Here is a 25,924-nt window from a genome sequence, read left to right on the forward strand (position 1 = left end):
CGAATCAAATTTTTTTCGAGCCGAGCTTTCCTTAACCTTTCCGTGGCGATGCGGGGTGTTTTAGGTACCCCAGGTGCGGTTTTGCCTTTGCCCTATTAGACTCATTTGCACCATACATCGAGAAGAAAGTTAACAATTTTTATGCCCTGACTAAAAATGATGAATAAGATCAAATTGTAATTACAGGTGAAAATAAAAAAATGTACATCTTTTTAATAATAAAAACAAATTATTTCTAAGTTACTAGTGCTTAATATAACTTTCCAAACAATAATGTAAAATTTAAATGAATTATTAAAGTATTTTAGTGGGGTACCATAGTTACCCCCGCACGGCCTACAGCGTTAGTTTTTATAGCACGGTTCCGGAAAGGTTAACGAGCTTGTCAATATTTTAGCTATACTTTTTCTAATTCTGTTACATATTTTTGCTACAACTGATACTTTTGTTTGAGAATAAGTAATTCAGACTACAAATATGTATTTTCAATATACAGTGTGTAGTGTGTCCGTACAGTATGGAATAAATAGGATATTTCCTAAACTAAAAGCTGTTAGCTAGGCTCGAACTATTCGAGCAGAGCCGAAATGAGCCACAAGCTCAACCTGCAGTTCGAAATTCAAGCCGAGCTTTTATCCCGAGTTTGGCTTGAGTCCACCCCTAATTATATCCAAAGGAACTTGTGTTGCTGGCACAGGAGCTGAGGTTGGAAAAATTAAAGCGGGGCTGAAAGGGTTAATAACGATCACTTAAGGTAAGTTTCATTTTCTTTTTTGGTTTCGCCATTTTAGGAAAAAATTAAACCTACCTGTTCTATTTTTTTTTACTTGTATATGAATCCCCTAACCTTGATTTTCCCTTTCAGTTAGTATAATTCATTTTCTTTCAGACTCATGTACCGGTCTAGAGCTATTGACTCACTTCCCAACACTCACCATTGTATCGTTCAAAACACCTGAGTTAGTCGCATTGTGAACGTCTTTAAGTCTGTAATTGGTTGTTTACCTCAAATTCAGCTACAGAACTTCCCCTTGAGTTAATTTTATTGTTAACTAAATAATACCCAACTCCTGGACATCTTTTTTCCTGGTTCCAGGTTATTTTTTCTTGATTTTTGTTGTTTGCTTCACTTTCTAAAGGATTATGTTAAAAATGTTGTTTTCTGTTTATTAGTTTCCATTGCAGAGTATTAATTTTGCTCTGTATCCTCTAAAAAGTTCACAAAATTAAGCATGCATATTATTTTTTTCTGAATGTATTTTTAATTTTTATTCTGAAAATTTATAATCAATATGAAAAATAAAGGACTAACAAAACAGCTAATTGCTCAGTCAAATTTTATTGAATGAACATGTTATATACTTAAATATATAAACAAAAATTGCAATAAATCGATAGATAAAATAGACACTGTCTACAATCTACGACCACGGCGACCTCCCTTCCTACGTGTGGAATCAGATGGAATTGGAGTTACATCTTCAATCCTACCAATTTTCATGTTTGAACGAGCCAAAGCTCTGAGTGCGCTTTGGGCTCCTGGTCCAGGGGTTTTGGTTTTGTTACCACCTGTAGCCCTCAATTTGATGTGGAGTGCAGTGATTCCTAATGTTTTGCATTTTTCAGCTACATCCTGCAAAAAATGACAATTAAAATATTGACTTGATTATGATGTTTATATTATGGAATTAACACAGTCGCTGCCACTGACGCCAAAAGGCGTTTTGTGCTACTCGAGTCAGGTGCCACTGAATTCATAACCTGTGAAATTAAATATGGTTCTTTCCGTACATTTGTGACTGAATATAATTGTCAGCAAATGTGTTAAGCCACAATTATTGGTGTAATTAATGAAAATTACATTTTTAAATTACATACTAATGTTTGACTTTTTGATTTCCACTCCAGAAATCGTTACTCTTGTCACCTTTAGTCTATTTAGTTTTTCTACTTCAGTATCTACATGTAGCTTCAAACTGATTACAACTTCTCCGCTTCAAGTCAAAAGGGTTTCATTTGAAGGTACAATAGATGTTATGCATACAGTAAAACCTCTGATAACCTTTAACTACCACGCATAAAGTTAGAACATAACTACACGCGTGGCGTACTTTATACCCACAAGAAAATACCCTTAAAAACAGCGGATTTGTTTTATTTTTGTAAAAAATACACTTAGTTGTTTGTTATAAACTCCACGGATTCCATGATAAATAAAATTACTAATAAAAAATTTTTTGAAATGTGATTTTTTACAGGAGAAAAAGTATTGTTTATAAAGAAAAATATATTTTGTGCCATAATGACCAAAAAACAATTGAAATATGCACTTATATTACTATTTATATTAATATAATCGTGGCGTATATTGTCCACCACCCGAAACAACAAATAAACTGTAAATTACGATCTTCCCAGAACACCGATTATAACGAAACTAAAACCAAATTGTAAAGCACATTCCAGTGATAGGTTAGAGATAAACAAGGTCAAAAATTAAATTTTTAAATATATTTGCAATAGAATTCTTATATCTGGCGTACAAAATATGCCAGCGCGTGTAGTTAAAGGTTAACCAAAATATTTGGGGGGGGGACTTCATTTTAACCCTTAAATGCCCAAGGACGTTTTGGGCCCATCATTTGGGTAAAAAATGTCCACCTAATACGTATTCCCTTGTTAAAGTTACGTAAAAAATTATTTATTTTGTTAAAAAGACAGCCCTTTATCGAATTTTAATTTGGTTCTACCGATATTTTTGAAAATAAAAGTAGCCTCTTGAGTTAAATATGGGTGGGCATAAAGAGTACACCCTTGGTAAAACTTGTTACTAAAGGTTTATATATAATTTCTCGTTGGTATGAAGATAATCCATATAATTATCGACGTATAATAGGGAACTTGCATAAATTTTTAAATTCGAAAAAAATGTTATAAATCACAACACAACACAATTTAAAACATGTATCAAAGATAAAAAAGTTTTGTTTGTCTTTCGTTTGGCCCCTAAAGACGATTAAAAATTCAAATTAAAACAGGGGGTCCAAAACGCGTCGTGACGTCACTTGGTTTTACATTTACATTTTTCCAATAAAGTAAACAGAATTTTAAATTAGACGTTATAAACGTCAGTAGAAAATACATTTATGTGACGTTACAAGTGTTTTTGATCGTTTGAAATATTCATAGAAAAATTCGTACTTTTACAAAATGGTTTTATTTTCAATAGTAAACCTTCGTTCTTTTTCTTCAAAAACAGTATAAAACTACAATTTTAACAAACTGGTATATATTATTACAATGACATACGATAAATGTCATTAGAATATAAATATTTTTGACTTATTCCACGACGATGAGCTTGCCAAATACCCAAGTAGGTGGAGGCCAATAAACTAAAGAAGGAGAAGAAGAATATACCTAAATATAAGGTTGTGTCTAGGTATACGTTACCGTGTACGCAAATAAAAAAGTTAGAGTGTCAGTGATTTCTTATTTTTTATTTGTTTAATGTTTGTTTTTAAATTAACTACGGAGTGTGGACAATTATTTAGTTCTTTTAATGAGTTTAAGAACATTTTAAAACAGTACGAAAAAGATAAGAGACTATAAATTAATATATATTTTTTTTAGTTATAAATGAAATAGTATGTATTACCGTAAAAGATTAAAATAAAAAGAAGACCTAAAGCTTTCACAATAATAATTAACTTGTTCTGAAGCTATTATCCTTGTGGCATTTTTGTAATCAACTATTCTAAATGGGAACTAAGCCACAATTTAACCAAAAAATGATTTTATTAACGTTTCGACGTCTAAATCGGACGTCGTTGTCAAAATACAAAATATTATTAAATTAAACAAAAATGGTGTTGCTTAGTAAAAAATTTTTCTAATAATTTATTTAATCTAATTTTTTGTAAAATCATTTTTTTAGTTAAATTGTGGCTTATTTCCCATTTAGAATGGTTGATTATAATAATTAACTTACGTATAAAAATTATTTTAACAATATTTTTTACGTGTTATGTCAACTAAATACATATATTTATTTTGCTAACCTAAATAACCAAAATACAGAGGCGGCTCCAGAATTATTCGAAATAAAGAAAAGTGAGAAAGAAGCAAGGTAAGCTAGCTCTCGTACGGGTTGGGGCTGGATTGAGCGGGTCTTTAACACGAACTGTACGGGAGACGCGGAACTTGTGGAAACTCTCACTAAGAAGAAATGGAGGAATTTATAAAGTAACCGCGGGAAAAACTAGATAGAATGGAAGATAGAGGAATGAGAATAGAAGAAAAATTAATGGGATCCAAAGTGAGCTGGAACAACTAAAAAATACGAATCAGGAACTTAAAAATGAAAATGAACTTCTCAAACAAGAGCTGCATCAACATAAAAATAGAATAGAATAAATAGAAAGGGATATGAAGAGAAAAAACCTGATAATACACGGCATTGAAGAAACAAGCGATGAGGACACACAAATACTGGTAAACAAAGTACAAGACATCATCAACAAAATGGAAATACCTTGCAAAGCCAACCAAGAGGTCACAGAAATTAGAAGAATAGGAGACAAAACTAGAAATTCTGAAAGACCAGTCCTGGTAGAGCTAAGAAGTGGGAATACAAGAACGGAAATTCTTAAAGCTACATGGAAATTAAAAGGCTCGAAATGGTTTGTTAACGAAGACTATCCAAAAACCATAATCGAACAACGCAAAACACTTATAAAAACACATGAAAGAGGCAAGGATGAAAGGGTACAACGCAAAACTAAAATATAATAAGTTAATAATTAATGGAGACGAGTACGATATAGACCAGGTCAAAAGATGGAACAGCGATTCCGAAGATTTTAGAGATGATAAGATGGCAGAAACTACAAAGAATAAAACAGGAACGAGAAAAGTGAGTGAAAGATCACCAAACGGAGACACAGAACTAGATCCAAGAGAAAAAATAAAGAAAGTAAACGAAAATCAAACATTAAAAAACTAGAATTGGAACGGAAACACATTATGACGACAACGGCACGAAAAATGGACAAGGCAATGATACAAAAGGATATGAGAACAAGCAAGATTAGCAAAAAGAAAGAAAGGGTAATACAAAAAAGAAAAAAAGAGAGGGAGGTGTTATAAGAATAGCGTCATGGAATATAAGAACATTACTTAGAGCAGGAAAACTGGAAGAAATTACATCAGTTCTGATACAGTATAAGGTGGAAATAGCAGCACTGCAGGAAATTAGATGGAAAGGGAAAGGACACATAGATCAACAGAATAGTACCTTCATACACTCAGGGGAAGAAAAGCAAGGACAACATGGGATAGGATTCATAGTAATTAAAAATATGAGAGACAAAATAATGGAAGTCAGACTAATAAACAAAAGAATAGCTTACCTAAGGATTGAAGCTAAACAGGCAAACATATCCCTACTAAATGTTTATGCACCGACAGACAATGCGAAAGAGGAGGAAAAAGATCATTTCTACGACACTATGGAAGAAGAGCTAGAAAAAATACCAAAAGAAGATGTGATATTAATATTGGGCGATTTTAATGCACAAATAGGAAAGGAGGATTATATATAGCAAATAGCAGGCAAACATACAATACATGAGAAAACAAATGACAGCGGGCACAGAATATGCAATATGGCGACAGGAAATAATATGTCTATCAGCAGTACAATGTTCAAGCATCAAAGAAAACACAAAGTCACATGGGTTTCTCCAGACCAAAAAACAGAGTCACAAATAGACCACATATCAATATCGAAAAGAAGACAATCAAGTATAATGGATGTGAGAAGCTACAGAGGTGCATGCGGAGACTCAGACCATTTCCTGGTGGTAGCAAAGCTGAGACAAAAGATGAAAGTAATGAGAAGGCAGAAAGAGAGGAACAAGAGGTGGAATATCGAAAAATTAAAGGAAGCAAAAGAGATACAAAAGTATGAAGATGAAATAGGTAAAAGAATTGCCGCACTGAATAAGGAAAGAGATGATGTCGAAGAAATATGGGGTGATACTAAAAAAAGCAATTAACCACACGGCTGAGACGACATTACGTAGTCAAGGGACGAAGCAAATTACAAGAAAGAAGGACTGGTTCAATACAGAATGCAAAGAAGCAGTTGAAGAAAAAGTAAAAGCACGGAATCAGTGGATGCGGACTCACAAAAATGAACATAGAGACATGTACGAGCAAAAAAGAAAGGCAAGCAACAAAGTAATAAGAGAACAAAAGAGAAAATTAATGGAAAGTCAGTTGGAGGAAATTGAGGCGGAAAGTAAGACTCAGAACACCAAGAAATTCTACACAAAAATCAGAGAACAGAACAGAGGTTTCAAACCAAAAGTAAATGGAGTTAAAAATAAACAAGGGCAAATAGTAACACAAGATCAACCATATATGAAAGTCTGGATGGAACACTTCAAGGAGTTACTGGCAGAAAATGAAACAGAAGAGATTACAGAAATGGAGGAAGAGTGGGAAAATAATGGAATGAAGGAGCCAACACTCGAAGAAGTAATTGAAATAATTAAAAATAACAAAAACGGAAGAGCACCCGGGAAAGATAACATAAACAGCGAACTCATAAAACTAGGAGGGAAACCGTTGCATAGGGAAATACACAAACTGATAGTAAACATCTGGAAAGAAGAAAAAATGCCAAAAGAATGGCAAACAGGCCAAATAATAACGATACATAAAAAGGGAAACCAACAAGAATGTCAAAATTACAGGGGAATAACATTACTGAGTACAGTATATAAGGTATTGTCAACCATAATACAAAGAAGATTACAGGAAGCAGCAGAGAATAAAATAGGTCAATATAAATGTGGATTCAGGAAAGGAAAATCCACAATAGATGCGATATACATACTAAAACAAATAATGGAGAAGGCGAACGAAGCTAACATAAACTTAGAAATACTTTTCGTAGATTTTAAACAAGCTTTTGATTCCATCAAACGAAACCAACTATTGGAAATATTAAAAACGCTACAGGTACCGCTTAAATTAAGAAAACTTATAAAAATGACGATGAGCCATACCAGAGTGAGTGTAAAAACGCAAATAGGGGAAACAGAAGAGTTCGAAACAAACAAAGGAGTGAGGCAGGGTGATGGTTTATCCACAACACTATTCAACATGGCAATAGAATATATTACCAGAAAAATGAACAAAGGTACACTCAGAAATAGAGGAGGTCAAATTGTAGCATATGCCGATGACGTTGTGATAATGGCAAAGAGAAGAGATATATTAACGCAAATGGTAGAGGAACTCATTCAAGAAGGAAAAACAGTGGGTCTGAGTATTAACGAAAACAAAACAAAAATTTTAAGATTAGGGAAAAATCCTACTAATAGAGAGGTTAAAGTGGGAAGATATAAATTTGAAGAAGTAAGTAAATATAAGTACCTAGGAGTCATGCTGTCAAGTGATGGAACAAGAGAAAATGAAATAAAAGAGAAAACATTGGCAATAAATAGAGCATTCCAAGCCAACAAAAAAATGATAAAAAGCAAAATATTAACAAAAACTACTAAATTAAGGCTCTATGAAACGTTAATTAGACCGACATTAATGTATGGAGCAGAAGTGATGACAATGACCAAGACAGACGAAGAAAATTTGAGAAGAACTGAGAGAAAAATAATTCGGGCAATATTAGGACCAATAAAAACAGCAGAGGGTGAATACAGGAGTCGAAGAAATAACGAAATAAATGAGGAATTGAAGGGGCAAGATATAGTCAGGAGAATAAAGAGACAAAGATTGAGATGGCTTGGGCATGTATGGAGAGCAGGAGAAGAAGCGATAATAAATATAGTGACAAAGTGGTCTCCGGCCGGAAGGAGACGAAGAGGAAGACCGAGGTCCAAATGGCTGGAAGAGGTGAAGCGAGATCTAGAGGGCATATATATATAACCACCTAAATATATACTTTAATATATATGTTACGGTTAACGTCCGAAATCAGGTTAATCTCAATATTACCCAGTTAATATCGAGATTCACCAGTCTAGTTGGTTAATGTCCGAAGCTAAACGATCTTCATCCTTCAATCGGACATTAACCGACTAATCTCGACATTAACACATGTGTCTTGTTAAAGTCCACATTGTTTTGTTGCGTAATAATCAAGTGGCATTCGTGCAAGAAGTATAGTTATTTGAAAGTGAAAATTTAAGTATCCAATATGGCCAATGAATTTAAAGACCGGTTTTACGAGAATCTTGATAAAATTAGTTCCACAAAATGGGATGACAACAGTGCTTATTTATCTCGTAAAAAATATGGTTTAATTTGTAATCAAGTGAAAGAAGCAAAACGACAAGCTAAGAAAACAGCGTTGTCATATCGACGTTTGGCCAAATACGATGTAGTGAATGTGGTAAATCATTTCAAACTTATTGCTCCTTTGCAAGAAGGTAAGGAGAAATTTTTATGCAACGTAAAAAAAGAGGAATTATTTGATATCCCTTATGAAGTACATTTAAGTATTGACCCTGGAGGAACAACAAGAATGTTAAATTTTTTAAATGATAAATTCAAAAATATAACACAAGAAGTAGTAACACTTTTTTTATTTTACCGGCATACATTATTACCGGCTGCAAAAATTGATGATACTGTTAGATTACCTGTCCCCAATGTTGATAGAGGACGAGCTGATGCAAGGAACATATTAGGCGTTGTTATCAGAGTTGACGATAACATGTAAGTATTACAAAATTGAGACAGAAAGGGCACATTACCACAGCTATTTACAAGAAATCAGTTCCGTGTATGTCCGGCTCCCCTTATTGCTGCCGAAAAAGTTTCAGTTGTTGAAAAATCTCTTCATGAGATTGCAGCGACTTCATCTCTATGTGGTGGTCAAAGATACAAAAGATGCTCGTGCAAAACTAAATGTGGTTCAAAAAAAGTGCTGTTGTAAGGCAGCTAATATTTTTTATGCAACTCTAAGTGTCACGGAAGTTTTTCATGTTTGAATAAATATGTAGCAGGTATTTTTGATACAATTGGCAACGTTCTATTATTTTCTAACACATTATTCAACATTAACCAAGGAGAATAGTTAAACTCGACATTAACCTGTTAATGTCAATATATCTGAATTTTGTAAGACATTAACATTAGATTTCGGTTAAAGTCAAGATTAACCGGTTAATGTCGAGATTAACCATTTTCGAAGTTTAACCGTAACATATACATTGATTTATTACAATTAAGTTTGAAACATCTGAATAGTTCTGCTTCCCTTCCTTTAACAAATATTTTTCTATCAAACACACGCTAAACATATCAAAATAGCATGTACCAAAATATACAGTCACTGCGCACGCTAAATAATAACGTCACTGGCTTGATGAAGTTTAATTCGCGTATACATACCTAACTTTTTTATTTGCGTACACGTTAGCGTGTACCTAGACACAGCGAAATATAACCATAATAACTAATGTAAAACTATGTGACGTCACGGGTCGTTTGAACTATTTTATACCGCTGAAGACTTTAAATACGTATTTCTAAGTTATTACGAGTTTTTAAAGCGTGAAATTTTTGAAATCTCATTTTTAAACAAAACTGAACATTATTATGTAATAAAAAAAATGTGCAAGTTCCCTATTACGTAATCTACATAATTATCTGCCAATGAGGAGGTTGAAAGGAAGAATGTGGAGAAAATCGACAAATCTGAATTACTGGCTTTTACTGGTACAGTGGAACCTCGATTATCCGTCTCTCCATTAACCGTCACCTCTGTTAACCGTCAGGGTCCGTACATAAGTTATATTGACTACAGAAATGAAAAATGAGTCATAAATTCATTTTGTTTGAGTATTGCGATAAGTCGATAGGCCAAGTGAAATTCGCTGAAATGTACAGTTTTGCTATCACCATATTTTAAGAATGAATTAACTGTTTTGTTTTCGTGGCCTAAAGATGATATAAAAGATTGGTTAATTTGTGATGAGGACGCAAAAAGCTATCCATTGTTGACAGATGATGAAATCGTTGAAATAACAACAGACGCGGAGGAAGCAGATTCAGAAGCTGACACAGACTACAGCTGACAAATTGATTAGATTGTACGAACACAAATCTCTCTTATATTGTCAAACAAAACATACAAATAAAATTTGAGAGCTGTACTATGAATTTTAAATTTTTTTAATGTTCTGTTAACCGTCTTTTCGATTATCCGTCATACCCTTGGTCCGGTGCCCTGACGAATAAGCGAGGTTCCACTGTATGTTAATTTTGATGTACATTGTAATTTTGTTGTAAGGTTTGTAAATTGTTTATATTAATATTTGAGAAGATGCTTTGTTTATTAAGCATAAGAATCTTAAGTTTAATCCATTTCCAATAACTCTCAATAAATACATTAGCTATTTTCGAGGTGGACATTTTTTACCCTCCCTTAGGCGTACATGGAACCTAAAAAAGGTTGGGGGTTTAAGGGTTAAGAACTACTATGTAACATTGTGCATTAAAATAGTATACAGGGTGTTTGGTAAAGAATGGGCCATAGCTTAACCTTAGATTCCTGACCATAAAATAAGTCGATTTAAGATAACTTACCTTAGTACGAAAGTTGATAATAACCGAAATACAGGGTGTCAAAGTTAAAACTTTTATTTTGAATATTCCCTGACAGGCATGGGATAATAACACGAAATTTGGTAAACGGGGTTTTTTGAGATGAGAAATCTAAATTCGCCACCAAAAATGATTTATTACCCAGAGGGTGCCACTTACGTCTTTCAGCGCTCATTTAATACATTCAATTTTTTTATCCCTACTTTTTGAACCAAAAGTTTTATTCTCTTAATAGTTTTACTTAAAAAGGTATACTACATTCATCTCGCCAAACTCAACTGTTTTCGAGATAAACGCATTTTAAATCTGCGATACAACACAATTTTTTGCATAATATCATTGTAGTTAAACCCGACAAATACACTTGAAACCATAATAATTGTGCCAGTTCCCATATTTATGTTATTGTATGGCAAATTCCATTTGAAGAAATTTGCGATACATTCTTGTAAATTTTTATGGTTTGAAGATATTTTTCAGGTGTAAACAATGATATGCAAAAAATGATGTTGCCTTGCAGATTTAAAATGCGTTTATCTCGAAAATGGTTGAGTTTAACGAGATAAATGCAGTATGCCTTTTTTAAGTAAAAATATTAAGAAAATAAAAGGTTTGATTCAAGAATAAAAAAAGTGAAGCTATTAAATGAGTGCTGAAATGCGTATGTGGCGTCCTCTGGGTAATACATCGTTTTTGGTGGCGAATTTTGATTTCTCATCCCAAAAAAACCCGCTTACCAATTATCATGTTATTATCCCAAGCCTGTTAGAAAATATTCAAGAATAAATAAAATAAAAGTTTAACTTTGACACCCTGTATTTCAATTATTATCAACTTTTGTACCAGAGTAAGTTAGCTTAATAAATCAACCTATTTTAACCTCAGGAATCTAAGGTTAAGCTATGGCCCATTTTTTACCAAACAACCTGTATATTTAACATGCCATTTTCTGTAAAATGATTAAAATAGCAAGTGTTCTAGTAAGAAAGCAGTAATTTTCTATTAAAAATAATCAACAATGAAATACATTTAAAACTAAATTTTGACTAAATTATCAAACTTTTCATATCTAACCAAATCCAGAAGCATAGGAATTCATTAAAAAACACCCTCTATATAAAATATAATGTATTCTACTTGGGTAATACTGAATTGTTTATTGATATAAACTTCCAGTGACCTATTGTAGAATCTTTTATATTGGCCACATTTTGACTATGCTTATTCAAAAAGAAGAATAGCACAGCTTCGATAAGGCCTACAGTCGATAGTGGAAGAACATGTGTTTGGTGTGGGTAGTAGAGGTGGGAAATTATCAATAGAAACCTATAAATTTACATTATATTGATAGTTTCCCACCTTTAGATGTATCGGGAGTCAAACTAACAGGAGAATTTTATAACATTTTAGTGGCAGTTGCCAAAATCCTCCGATACATTTAAAGATGGGAAACTATCAATATAATGTAAATTTATGCTTTTATTGAAAATTCCCCACCTCTACTAGTCTTGCATTGCTGACCAGCTAGCTAGGAAGGCAGCAGGCCTAAGACTCTTAGGACCTGGTGATCTTTTTGGCTGGTCAACTGCAACAATCGCGGAAATTGTCAAATGTCACTCCCACATACAAACCATGAAAAGATGCGAAGAAGGGCCAAGATGTAGACTTGTCAAGGTAACACTAAGGATCCTTGGTAAGTCAGTATCAGAAAAGTACTTGAGAATGACCATGAAAAACCTACGCTTGACAGTTGGGTTTTTAACTCATCCCATCCAATGGCACTACAGCCCAAATCGAGCCTTGGCCTCCTTCAACAAGCTTCTCCAATCATTTCGATTTACCGCTGTTCTTTTCCATGAATGCGTTCCCAGGAAGTTCCTGGCATCCTCATCGACTTCGTCTTCCCATCTCTTTTTAGGTCTTCCAACAGGTCTTCTTCCCTGCATTCTTGCATTCAGCAATTTTCTGGGGATTCTATTCCCATGCATGCGGACCACGTGCCCTGCCCACCGTAATCTCTGCAGTTTAGTGTATTGTGCTAGAGTTGGTTCGCTATATTGCTCATATATTTCTCTATTATACCTAATTCGCCAGTTGTTATTTTCACTTATTGGGCCCAGTATCCTATGTAATACTTTCAAACACATCTAATGCATTGGCAGATTTCTGTGTCACTACCCATGTTTCGCAGCCATAACTTACTATGGGCCTGATTATTGTTTTATATACCCGGAGTTTTGATTTCCGGTGTACGTCTCGCGATTTGAATATGTGGCCCATCGCGAAATAGGCTTTATTTGCCAGCACAAGCCTTCTATTTATTTCCGGTTCTTCTTCATTGCTTGCAATCAGATCCATTCCTAGGTAGGTGAATCTTGGGTTTTTAACTGGCCATTGTCAACTAAGAAAACACTCCCACAGACTGGGGCCAATAGACACACCTCTGTGGAGGAAGTGTGAACGAGATGGCGAAACTGTCGAGCATGTCCTCGAGTTATCATCAATACAAGAGTATGCATTCAGTGAGCCTTGGTCTACACCTGTCGACATAGGGGAGATGTCCTCTGGCGATGTGTCTAATGACACATCCTGTCTGGAAATGACAGGATGGCCAATGAACTAGAGACCCCCCTAGGAGGATGCACAATGGATCAATTGTGACCTAATTGATGTGGGACTTGACTCGCCCTCCCCGCTCTAGAGATACAGATTTAATAGTTTCATCTCTTTTTTATTTCACAACGTATTATGTTTTCCTTCTTTGGCGTTATTTTGTCAGTTTATCTCATCACTGTACACATTTGTATCATAGGGGCTTGAGGCCCAGGTATGTCATATACTATCAGAAACTTAACTTTATTCAACTTTTACAATTAGTGAAGTAAAAACATAGAAATGTTTTCAAACCATTTTTTACGCAGAACTCAAAATTTTTAGAAATTTATCAAAAAACTGTACATGGATAAAATGAAGCTTATAAAAAATTAAAAAGATTGCTATTTTGAGGTTTTATCAGGTGTCCCTCCCTCAAGGAGGCCACTGTTCACCATTACTATTTATCTCTTTATAAATGATATTTCTGATAATCTTGAATCATCAGTTTTACTTTTTGCAGATGACTTAAAGTTATATAGATGTATAAAATCTGTAGCTGACATACATATATTGCAAAAGGATATTGACAGGTTATAGGACTAGAGTATACAGAATAATCTTACATTAAATATTGATAAATGCTATTATATCAGTTTTTTTTCAGGGGGAATAAACAATATGACTCAAACTATCTTATGAATAATGTTAACTTAAGTTATAAAAATCAAGTTAGAGACCTGGGCATCACTTTTAATGCAAGCATTAATCTCAATGACCATATTTCACAGATTACATTGAAAGGTCTTAAAACTTTTTGGATTTACATTAAGAAACTGTAGTGAGTTCCCAATTGATGTAACGAAAGTTGTGTATTCTCTTGTACGCTCTCAACTAGAATATGGCACGCTAGTCTGGTCTCCTATGTATGACCAGTATATCAATTATATTGAGAAAGTCCAGAATAAGTTTCTTAGGTATTGCGGTTATAAAAAGGGAATTCCAGTTGCAAATATAGACAAAAAAAAAAAGTAATTTTAGATAGATTAAATCTAACAACACTTTATAACGGACGAATTCAGTTTGATTCTGTATTTAATTATAAATTATTAAATAATTGAATTCAACGTCCGGAACTTTTAAGTAAAATAATAATAATCAATATTCCACAGCATAGACTAAGATTTTTTTTATATAACCCCTAATGGATTCTGCAATCTGCTGGAAGGGCAATAAGTGTTTGCTTTGACATATGTGAGATTGACATGTAGAGTAGCACTCCAGTGAGTGATCTCCTTTAAAGAATTAGCTAAATTTAAATTTTAATATATTTAAATTTAAATATAATAAATGAAAAAAATCTTTATTAATATAGATCCTTTCAATTTAAGTTTAAATCAATTTAAAATCATGGTTTATAGTAAACTCTAGAATTGTTTCTAAGTATTGTATTTTAAAGTGTAGTTATAAGATAAATTAGATTAAAAATATAATGTTATTATTATAATGCTGTAATGGGGTGATCCCGTCTATGTAATAAATAAAATAAAAATAAAAAAAATATTTTATTTTTTCTTAAAACCTAATAAAAACAGCATTATAACTCACTGAAGGTGACAATTTCGAATTTAACCAAAAGTTTTAAAAAGATTGACAGAAAACAGCCAAATTTAATGTAAACATTTGTTATTATATTTTTTAACATACTTTTTGATAGTGTTTTTGATAAAATTAAAAGTTTTTGAGTTATTGGTGAAAAATCGATTGAAAACATAAGAATTGAAATTTTCAATCACTAATAAATCTGTAAGTATTAATTTTTAAAAAAAAAACCATAAGATTTTTTGCTTAGAACAGAATATTTTTCTATCAAATTTTAAGATCATTTTCAGTATAAAACTTCCAACCACAAGGTAAAAGCACACTGCGGTATAATGTAATGTTTACTCTACTCTACACTAATGTGTAGTAGTGTGTGTGTGTGTGTGTGTGTGTGTGTGTGTGTGTGTGTGTGTGTGTGTGTGTGTGTGTGTGTGTGTGTGTGTGTGTGTGTGTGTGTGTGTGTGTGTGTGTGTGTGTGTGTGTGTGTGTGTGTGTGTGTGTGTGTGTGTGTGTGTGTGTGTGTGTGTGTGTGTGTGTGTGTGTGTGTGTGTGTGTGTGTGTGTGTGTGTGTGTGTGTGTGTGTGTGTGTGTGTGTGTGTGTGTGTGTGTGTGTGTGTGTGTGTGTGTGTGTGTGTGTGTGTGTGTGTGTGTGTGTGTGTGTGTGTGTGTGTGTGTGTGTGTGTGTGTGTGTGTGTGTGTGTGTGTGTGTGTGTGTGTGTGTGTGTGTGTGTGTGTGTGTGTGTGTGTGTGTGTGTGTGTGTGTGTGTGTGTGTGTGTGTGTGTGTGTGTGTGTGTGTGTGTGTGTGTGTGTGTGTGTGTGTGTGTGTGTGTGTGTGTGTGTGTGTGTGTGTGTGTGTGTGTGTGTGTGTGTGTGTGTGTGTGTGTGTGTGTGTGTGTGTGTGTGTGTGTGTGTGTGTGTGTGTGTGTGTGTGTGTGTGTGTGTGTGTGTGTGTGTGTGTGTGTGTGTGTGTGTGTGTGTGTGTGTGTGTGTGTGTGTGTGTGTGTGTGTGTGTGTGTGTGTGTGTGTGTGTGTGTGTGTGTGTGTGTGTGTGTGTGTGTGTGTGTGTGTGTGTGTGTGTGTGTGTGTGTGTGTGTGTGTGTGTGTGTGTGTGTGTGTGTGTGTGTGTGTGTGTGTGTGTGTGTGTGTGTGTGTGTGTGTGTGTGTGTGTGTGTGTGTGTGTGTGTGTGTGTGTGTGTGTGTGTGTGTGTGTGTGTGTGTGTGTGTGTGTGTGTGTGTGTGTGTGTGTGTGTGTGTGTGTGTGTGTGTGTGTGTGTGTGTGTGTGTGTGTGTGTGTGTGTGTGTGTGTGTGTGTGTGTGTGTGTGTGTGTGTGTGTGTGTGTGTGTGTGTGTGTGTGTGTGTGTGTGTGTGTGTGTGTGTGTGTGTGTGTGTGTGTGTGTGTGTGTGTGTGTGTGTGTGTGTGTGTGTGTGTGTGTGTGTGTGTGTGTGTGTGTGTGTGTGTGTGTGTGTGTGTGTGTGTGTGTGTGTGTGTGTGTGTGTGTGTGTGTGTGTGTGTGTGTGTGTGTGTGTGTGTGTGTGTGTGTGTGTGTGTGTGTGTGTGTGTGTGTGTGTGTGTGTGTGTGTGTGTGTGTGTGTGTGTGTGTGTGTGTGTGTGTGTGTGTGTGTGTGTGTGTGTGTGTGTGTGTGTGTGTGTGTGTGTGTGTGTGTGTGTGTGTGTGTGTGTGTGTGTGTGTGTGTGTGTGTGTGTGTGTGTGTGTGTGTGTGTGTGTGTGTGTGTGTGTGTGTGTGTGTGTGTGTGTGTGTGTGTGTGTGTGTGTGTGTGTGTGTGTGTGTGTGTGTGTGTGTGTGTGTGTGTGTGTGTGTGTGTGTGTGTGTGTGTGTGTGTGTGTGTGTGTGTGTGTGTGTGTGTGTGTGTGTGTGTGTGTGTGTGTGTGTGTGTGTGTGTGTGTGTGTGTGTGTGTGTGTGTGTGTGTGTGTGTGTGTGTGTGTGTGTGTGTGTGTGTGTGTGTGTGTGTGTGTGTGTGTGTGTGTGTGTGTGTGTGTGTGTGTGTGTGTGTGTGTGTGTGTGTGTGTGTGTGTGTGTGTGTGTGTGTGTGTGTGTGTGTGTGTGTGTGTGTGTGTGTGTGTGTGTGTGTGTGTGTGTGTGTGTGTGTGTGTGTGTGTGTGTGTGTGTGTGTGTGTGTGTGTGTGTGTGTGTGTGTGTGTGTGTGTGTGTGTGTGTGTGTGTGTGTGTGTGTGTGTGTGTGTGTGTGTGTGTGTGTGTGTGTGTGTGTGTGTGTGTGTGTGTGTGTGTGTGTGTGTGTGTGTGTGTGTGTGTGTGTGTGTGTGTGTGTGTGTGTGTGTGTGTGTGTGTGTGTGTGTGTGTGTGTGTGTGTGTGTGTGTGTGTGTGTGTGTGTGTTTGTATTACATTTATTATGGCATCATGTGTGTGCATTTTGCTACGTTATGGCATCTGCGAGCTTTGTGGCATCATACACGCGACGCCATAAAATTTTAAGTCGATTTTTAGCATCTACGGCATTATATTGTCACAGATGGCGTCATTTTGATATTTTGTAATATTTTGGTGTGTATGACGCCATAAGATGATATCGTTGTACATTCACACACATGTATTTGTTATGGCATCATTCTCGCTGCGTATATAGTGCTGCCCCCTACGATTAAAATAATATGTGCATGAAATAATTTACACTCCTTTGAAACATGATGCCATTAGGTACGAGCTATCAGAAGCGAGTGGTGTGTACCTAATTTGCGGAATTATATCGATTTATACTTTGTTAGTTTTTTGTTGTTGTTGTTGTGGCCGTTATAAAGATAATGTAGTGTGTGTGATGTTATCATGACAATGTACGTAAACTTCAAAAATATCACAGGTCAACCAGGGGCAACTGAAGCTCTAATATATTATATTCTCGAAGGTTTTTGGTGGTTGGTGCACTGAATGTGAATCTGGGGTCAAAATTGTTGTGTCACGTCAAGTTTTCGAGATATCCTAACCTTTATTGTATTATTTTTAATATCTCATTTTTGATAACTTTGAAATAAATGAAATATAAAATGAAAATACTGAAAGCCAAGGGTAAACTAATGAACTACACGCAACATAGAGTATTTAATTTTAGAATGTGACCTAACAGTAAAAAATATAGAAATACCTAAGTACAAAGAAACCTTAGGAAGATAGCAACAAATGAAAGACTAATGGAAAAAGGACAAAAATTGGCTATGGTTTCATAGTTATTGAAGGCATTAAATGGAAATGGAACCAAAAAACAAGCAGAATAGAAAAAGTAACAAACAATGCAGAACCAGCTAGTTCATAAAACTAGCTGAAGAAAACCGTGACCAGACATCTCATAACGCGACAATTCGTAACCGGACAAGTGGTAACGGACAACTCGTAACGGCGACAGTTCGTAACAGCGACACTTCATAACGGCGACAGTTCGTAACTATACAAGTTCGTAACGGACCATTCGTAAACGTCCAAATTTTCCAAATATTCTGTTTATGTTTGTTAACGTGAAAACTAACTGTTATTACAGTTATAATTGAATGTTTATCAATTTAATGAATCAGTACCGGGATGAACATGTTTAATACATTTTATATTTCGTGTTTCAGAATAATATATTAAAAGTCCTTAATAACAAACAAATATTTAAATACATACAAACTTTTAACAATATTTTTAAAAGTTTATCCCTCTCATTGTTCCTTAAATTTACATATACCTAGACAAAGGACTAATGAAGTAATTAATGAAATCTTTAAGCCGGCAACCGTCTTTAGACATTCCCAACTTTTTAAGTAAACATTTTGTAAAGGAAAACAACTTTTCTTCTTCTTCACTTGCCTTGTCTGTTGCGGACGTTGGCTATCATCATAGCAATTTTAAGTTTGTTTGCGGCGTTTCTGAATAACTCGATCGATGTTAGTCCAAACCATTGGTGTAAGTTTTGAAGTCATGAGTGTCTTCTTCTTCCGGGTCCGCGTTTGCTTTCTATTTTACCCTGTATTATTAGTTGGAGTATATAATATTTATCATATCTCACAATATGACCGAGGTATTCAAGTTTCTGTTTCTTAATTGTGAAAGAGATTTCTTTTTGTTTTCCCATTCGGTGCAGTACCTCTACGTTTGTGGTATGAGTCGTCCAGGATATTTTGAGGATACGTCGATACACCCACATTTCGAATGCCTCCAGCTTTCTCATTAATGTTTCCGTCAGTGTCCATGCCTCTGCGCCATACAGCAAGACTGGAAATAAATAGCACTTTTGCAGCCATATTTTTAGTAGGAGAGATATGTCGGATTGGGTGAATATATTATTAATGTTGTTAAATGTTGCTCTGGCATTTCAATTCTAGATCGTATTTCGGCTGTTTGATCCCATTTGGAGTTGACGACTGTTCCAAGGTATATATACGAGTCAACGTGTTTAATTAGTTGGTATTTTATTTTTAATTTCCTGGCAGGTTTTTGAATTTGGCTGACCAGCATCCATTTTGTTTTATTTATGTTGAGGTTAAGTCCTCTTTCTTCACTCGTTCTTTGTACCATCTCCATTAAGATACTGTGAAAAACAACACTTGTCCAAAAATTAAAATTTTGGCAAATCAAGAAAAACTTCGCAGACATCTGTTGTTTTCTATAGAAACATCCAAATGTTCTATGTAGTTTACTCCGGACATCATAGATTTTTACAAAACTAAATGTGTCGGATGGATAAAGAAACTACTATTCTATGAGAAGAATACATAAAATCGAATTTTCTTAAAATGGACATGTATTGTTTTTCAAATAAACGCTTCAATTTTAAAAATGTTTATTCTGATACTGATTTATTAAATTGATTATTTTTTTCACCCGTCAAATTCTGACGTTTTTGCTTTTTCAGCCAATCACCACGCGTCTTTCTAGCCAATCATTGAGTGTAATACTGATAAAACAGCCTCTTCCTTGATAAAACAGTCTCGTCCCTGATAAAACTTAAGGTACCCTAAATTTCACATAATACGTACATACCTTAATTACGAACGACATTGGAAAATCTCATATTAGTTATAAAAATTGTGTTTTTAATAATTGTTCATTTTCGATTTAAACAGTTTTTTATGTATTAACAATATAATAAATAAATTGGTTCATTTTTAAATCATAAAATAATTTATCTATAACCTACTTAAGACATTGATCCTAGTTGTCTTAAAAATATTTCACAGATGCCCGTATTTACTAATAATACATATTGGTTCACAAAATAATCTTTTCAAATACCACTTGTCCTCTAAATTTTGCTTGATAAATTTTTTCGTTTTCATACTTAAACTTCTTTATTTAGGGTAAAATCACTCAAACAAACCGAATAAAGAAATTCGGTTTGTTTTCGTAATTTTACCAAATAAAGAAGTTTTCGTGAAAACAAAAAAATTTATCGATAAAATTTAGAGGACTCGTGGTATTACCTTTGATAAACATAATTTCATTTATAACTGTTTAACAGTTAGTTTCAACGTTAACAAAAATAAGCAGAATAATTCAATTTGGACGTTACAAATTTGTATAGTTACGAACTGTCGCCGTTATGAAGTGTCGCCGATACGAACTGTCGCTATTACGAATTGTCCGTTACCATTTGTCCGGTTACGAACTGTCGCGTTACGAGATGTCATGGAACCGAAGAAAACACAAAGACGGAACGAGAAACAAAACAGGCACAGTACAGGGACATGAACAGATCTAAAGATAATAACACAAACGGAAGGAAAAACAAAGTACAAGTTAAGCACAGAAAAAAGCAAAACAATTCTGAAAATGGCATCATGGAAAGTAAGAGGTATAAATGGAAAGGCAATAGAACTGCGGGAAGAAACTAGAAATAAGAACATTGAAACAGTAGCTTTAACAGAGACAAAGAAGGAAGGAAGAGGATCAATAATATTAGAAAAAGGAATGTTACTAATATACAGTAAAGTGGTAGAAACGAAGAGAGCTCAGGCAAGAGTAGCGTGCATAATAAAGATGAATATTATCAACAAAGTAAAAAATTGGATACATTACAACGAACATATACTAAGAGTAGACGTAGATATGGATATAGAGGAAACCAATACAAAACTAATCATATGCTATGGACCAGATGAAGACGAAACAAAAAACGAAAATAATGAGTTCTGGGATAAGTTCCCAGAAGTGATAAATATTTGTACCTACAGAGAAAATTATGATCACCGGAGACATGAACAGTAGAGTGGGAAAAGAAGCAGAAAAAGGGAACAATGTCATTGGACCTTATGGGGAAGAAAAAATAAACAAAACTGGAAATTACCACTCAAATTCTGTCTAGGTCTAGACAATAACCTGGTGATTATGAACACACACTTCCGGCATAAAAGTATACACAAGATCACAAGAGAAGTCAAATCAAGAGAAGAACAATCAATTATGGACTATACTATAGTGCAAAAAGCAGAAGAACTGGATAAGAGACGTAAGGGTGAAAAGGTGTTATGAAATTGGCAGTGACCACTATATACTGGAAACCACATTCAAAAGCAAAAGAAAAGAAATAAAAAGGAATGAGAGCATAAACAGAAAACACAAAGAAATAATAAAAAAATTATAAACTAAGGGAAGAATCAACGAATCAACGAAAATAATATACACAGAAGAGCTAGAGAAAGAGATGGAAAATGAACACGAAACAACAGAAATAATAGAAGAAGAATGGGAAAGATTTAAAAATGCGATGATAAAATCAGCTAATGCAATATGTGGGACTACAAGAAACAATAACAGAGAGAAACGAACATCTTGGTGGAATGATGAAGTGAAAAGATAAATAAAAGAAAAGAAGAAGTTATAAAAACCATACGTACAAGACAAAACACAAAAAAATATGAAAATTATAAGAGACAAAGAACAAAAATGAAAGAGATAGTGAAGGAAGAGGAAAAGAAAAGTTGGGAAAAATTCGGAAAAAAAATGGAAGAAAACAGCACAGAAACTGTAAAGTTATTTTATAGAACACTGAAGAACCTAAAAAGCAACAAAGAAACAAAGGTGAAACAAATAATGAACAAAGAAGGAACAATAATAAACGATAAAAAAATAATGGAAAGATGGAGGGAACACTTCGAGCTGATACTGAATGGAAAGCAAGGGAATACAATGGAAAAAGAAAGCCAGATCAATAGAGGGTCCATGAGAAACACGGAAAATCAAGAAACTAATAAGAAAGATAAAGATTAGAGAAGTACCAGGAAGCGATGAAGTAGCACCAGAAATGATGAAATATATAGAAGTAAAAAAAAATAATTTTTATAATTTGTTTAATTTGTTTTCATAAAAAAATTACTATGCATATAGAACCTAATATGGAAAATAAAAGTAATACCCAGACAATGGACAAATGCAGTAATTACAGTAGAATTCCGATTATCCGTGCTCCTTGGGACCGGAGGTGGCACGGATAATTGAAAAGCACGGATAATTGAGAAGCACGGATAATCCGAACATGTGTTTCTTATGTATAATACATACAGTCGGAAAAATGAAAGAATACCCATGAACGATCACATCAAGCACTTATTTTGTATTTGCTGTCTTTTTCTATAAATAACAAACGTTTGTTATAGACAAGGACAGCAAATACAAGGAAAGTGATTGATGTGATCGTTCATGGGTACTCTTTGAGTGTGGCATCAAGAGTGTGGCAAGCAAAACCAATAGCGAAGAACAGAAGACGACGAAGCATTAAAGAATGGAATAGTCACATCTCGCAGATACTAGAAAGTAAGAGAAAAACTTGACAAGAAGCAACACAAATGGCCACCAATAGGAAAGAATGGAGGACCACCAATAGGAAAGAATGGAGGAAGTTCATTGAGAGTTAGACGAAACTCCCGACACCTCAGAAGATTAAGACACTGATTAAGATTGAATGAATGGCCCAACACCGAAAGGTATGAATGAGTCTACTGATTAAGTAAGTAAAGAAGTAAGTTTTTTCGCATCACCTTTTAGTTCAATTGTCAAACATTAAAGAGCAGGTGTACAAGAATCAAGAAAAGAGAAAATCATCGGCAATAGAAGAGGTGTGAGTGATATGAATTAAAAAAAATAATAATAGATTAAACAAAATTGTAGAAATAAATATCTGCAAAAAAAGAAACACAAGTTAAAAATAGAAGAAAAAAAGAAACGCAGTCAGTAAAAACTCTTAAAACACCTCAAAAACCCCATGGATGCCCGAACAAATAAAATCCGTAATGGCTTTCTTTAAATTTGATTTGAAGAAGGAAGTACTACCAGGAAAACAAAAATGTGAATAGTGCAAATCAAAATATCCAGTATTAGAAATGAGAAAATTTACGGATATAAAGTTTTATTTGAAAAACTATTAGAGCCGCAATAAGCGACTAATAAATAATAATGACAATAAATGAACAATATAGATTTTATGCAAATTGTTTGCAAATAACTGACAAAGTTAAAAAAACAAGAATTTGTTCTGTAATTTCTTAGTTTTTTATTATCCCAAAAATGTCGGTCATAATTCAAGTATTAAGTCATGGTGTGTCAAGTGTGGTATTTATGACATCTCAAGGTACATGTGGCATCTGATGCCACAAGTAATGTTATCATAGTTTTCCCTGCAGTTTTGTTTAGAAGGAGGGTATAACAAAATTAAAAATATATTACTGATCCACACCTAATTAGAATCAACCTAACGTACGTAGACTTGATGATGCCACTTTGCAGTCTGAAGCACAGATGCCACAACAAATGCGGCGCCGTGTATGTGTGTGTGTGTGTGTGTGTGTGTGTGTGTGTGTGTGTGTGTGTGTGTGTGTGTGTGTGTGTGTGTGTGTGTGTGTGTGTGTGTGTGTGTGTGTGTGTGTGTGTGTGTGTGTGTGTGTGTGTGTGTGTGTGTGTGTGTGTGTGTGTGTGTGTGTGTGTGTGTGTGTGTGTGTGTGTGTGTGTGTGTGTGTGTGTGTGTGTGTGTGTGTGTGTGTGTGTGTGTGTGTGTGTGTGTGTGTGTGTGTGTGTGTGTGTGTGTGTGTGTGTGTGTGTGTGTGTGTGTGTGTGTGTGTGTGTGTGTGTGTGTGTGTGTGTGTGTGTGTGTGTGTGTGTGTGTGTGTGTGTGTGTGTGTGTGTGTGTGTGTGTGTGTGTGTGTGTGTGTGTGTGTGTGTGTGTGTGTGTGTGTGTGTGTGTGTGTGTGTGTGTGTGTGTGTGTGTGTGTGTGTGTGTGTGTGTGTGTGTGTGTGTGTGTGTGTGTGTGTGTGTGTGTGTGTGTGTGTGTGTGTGTGTGTGTGTGTGTGTGTGTGTGTGTGTGTGTGTGTGTGTGTGTGTGTGTGTGTGTGTGTGTGTGTGTGTGTGTGTGTGTGTGTGTGTGTGTGTGTGTGTGTGTGTGTGTGTGTGTGTGTGTGTGTGTGTGTGTGTGTGTGTGTGTGTGTGTGTGTGTGTGTGTGTGTGTGTGTGTGTGTGTGTGTGTGTGTGTGTGTGTGTGTGTGTGTGTGTGTGTGTGTGTGTGTGTGTGTGTGTGTGTGTGTGTGTGTGTGTGTGTGTGTGTGTGTGTGTGTGTGTGTGTGTGTGTGTGTGTGTGTGTGTGTGTGTGTGTGTGTGTGTGTGTGTGTGTGTGTGTGTGTGTGTGTGTGTGTGTGTGTGTGTGTGTGTGTGTGTGTGTGTGTGTGTGTGTGTGTGTGTGTGTGTGTGTGTGTGTGTGTGTGTGTGTGTGTGTGTGTGTGTGTGTGTGTGTGTGTGTGTGTGTGTGTGTGTGTGTGTGTGTGTGTGTGTGTGTGTGTGTGTGTGTGTGTGTGTGTGTGTGTGTGTGTGTGTGTGTGTGTGTGTGTGTGTGTGTGTGTGTGTGTGTGTGTGTGTGTGTGTGTGTGTGTGTGTGTGTGTGTGTGTGTGTGTGTGTGTGTGTGTGTGTGTGTGTGTGTGTGTGTGTGTGTGTGTGTGTGTGTGTGTGTGTGTGTGTGTGTGTGTGTGTGTGTGTGTGTGTGTGTGTGTGTGTGTGTGTGTGTGTGTGTGTGTGTGTGTGTGTGTGTGTGTGTGTGTGTGTGTGTGTGTGTGTGTGTGTGTGTGTGTGTGTGTGTGTGTGTGTGTGTGTGTGTGTGTGTGTTGAGTAAATGTGTTACTTAGTAAAGTTGATGTCATTGTCTTTACAAATACAGTAGACTCCCATAAGTTCGGCCTCGGTTAGTTCGGTCTCCGCTTAGTCCGGCCGGCTCACTGAGCATTAGTTACACACTGCACATCAAAAATCATTAGAAAAGAAAATTCAGAAAAAAATTACTGACTTTTTTTAAGTGTTTAAGAAGCCAAACCACCAATGTGCAATAATATTTTTAAATTTTATTAGGCCTAGAGTTCTGTAAGTATTGTTTTATAGTATTTTTGTAACAGTCTATCTTTCCATATATTATGTTAAATATATGTCGGAGTATTCCTGTGTTGTCTTCTACTTACTGTACAAGTGTTTTGTTTTTGCTAGATCCATACAAACAATAAATGGACATTTTTTAGATAAGCATCGGTTAGTTCAGCCACTTTTAAGTTCGGCCTAGGGTCCGGTCCCGAGGTGACCAAACTTACAGGAATCTACTGTAGACGCTTATTGTAATCAAAACGTCTGCAGCCCTCTGGTCAGTACCAATCCCAGAAGATTTTTTAAGTTGTAAATACAGGTTAATTCCAAAATATAATCAAAATCAATGCATGTTGATGGAAATCAGAGGTTATACATTATTTTGACTATGGTTCACTTGACTATAATTTCTAACTAAAGCAACATCCATCTATATAAATTTGTTTAAAAAGCTCTTTCCCTTTTATTTATTTATTACGAGATGTCCCATTTTTACAAATAACAAAAATAAAGTATCCTAACCATAACACAAATACTAAACTAAGTATTAAATAATTATTAAATATTGTTCAACAAGTTCGGTACCAATATAGCATGATCTATTTAATTGTGTAAAATTTCTGTTAGATCAGTGAAATATATCTGGACCGCGGCAGGTAAATTACACTATGTCATTTTGACTAATCAAGCATGCACATCTGGAAAAATATTTTCTTGGCACATCTTTATCAAATTGGTTTTCTTT

At 35.2% G+C, this 25,924-nt stretch overlaps 1 protein-coding gene and 1 non-coding gene across 2 annotated transcripts in view; both read right to left on the bottom strand.

Moving 5' to 3' along the window:
• Positions 1-1,320: 1,320 nt before the first annotated feature.
• The window catches only part of LOC114326801 (40S ribosomal protein S14), a 33,700-nt gene continuing 9,096 nt past the window's right edge, over positions 1,321-25,924 (bottom strand). Inside the window, exon 3 of the mRNA XM_028275245.2 lies at positions 1,321-1,633. Within this exon, the coding sequence (XP_028131046.1) occupies positions 1,415-1,633 (219 nt within the window). The 3' untranslated portion in view covers positions 1,321-1,414. The remainder of the gene's footprint in view (positions 1,634-25,924) is intronic.
• On the bottom strand, positions 11,766-11,904 carry LOC114326806 (small nucleolar RNA SNORA16B/SNORA16A family). The gene has a single exon (XR_003651900.1). It is a non-coding gene; the product is annotated as a small nucleolar RNA SNORA16B/SNORA16A family (small nucleolar RNA).

This window comes from Diabrotica virgifera, chromosome 4 (genome assembly GCF_917563875.1).
Source record: "Diabrotica virgifera virgifera chromosome 4, PGI_DIABVI_V3a".
NCBI classification, from domain to species: Eukaryota; Metazoa; Arthropoda; class Insecta; order Coleoptera; family Chrysomelidae; genus Diabrotica; species Diabrotica virgifera.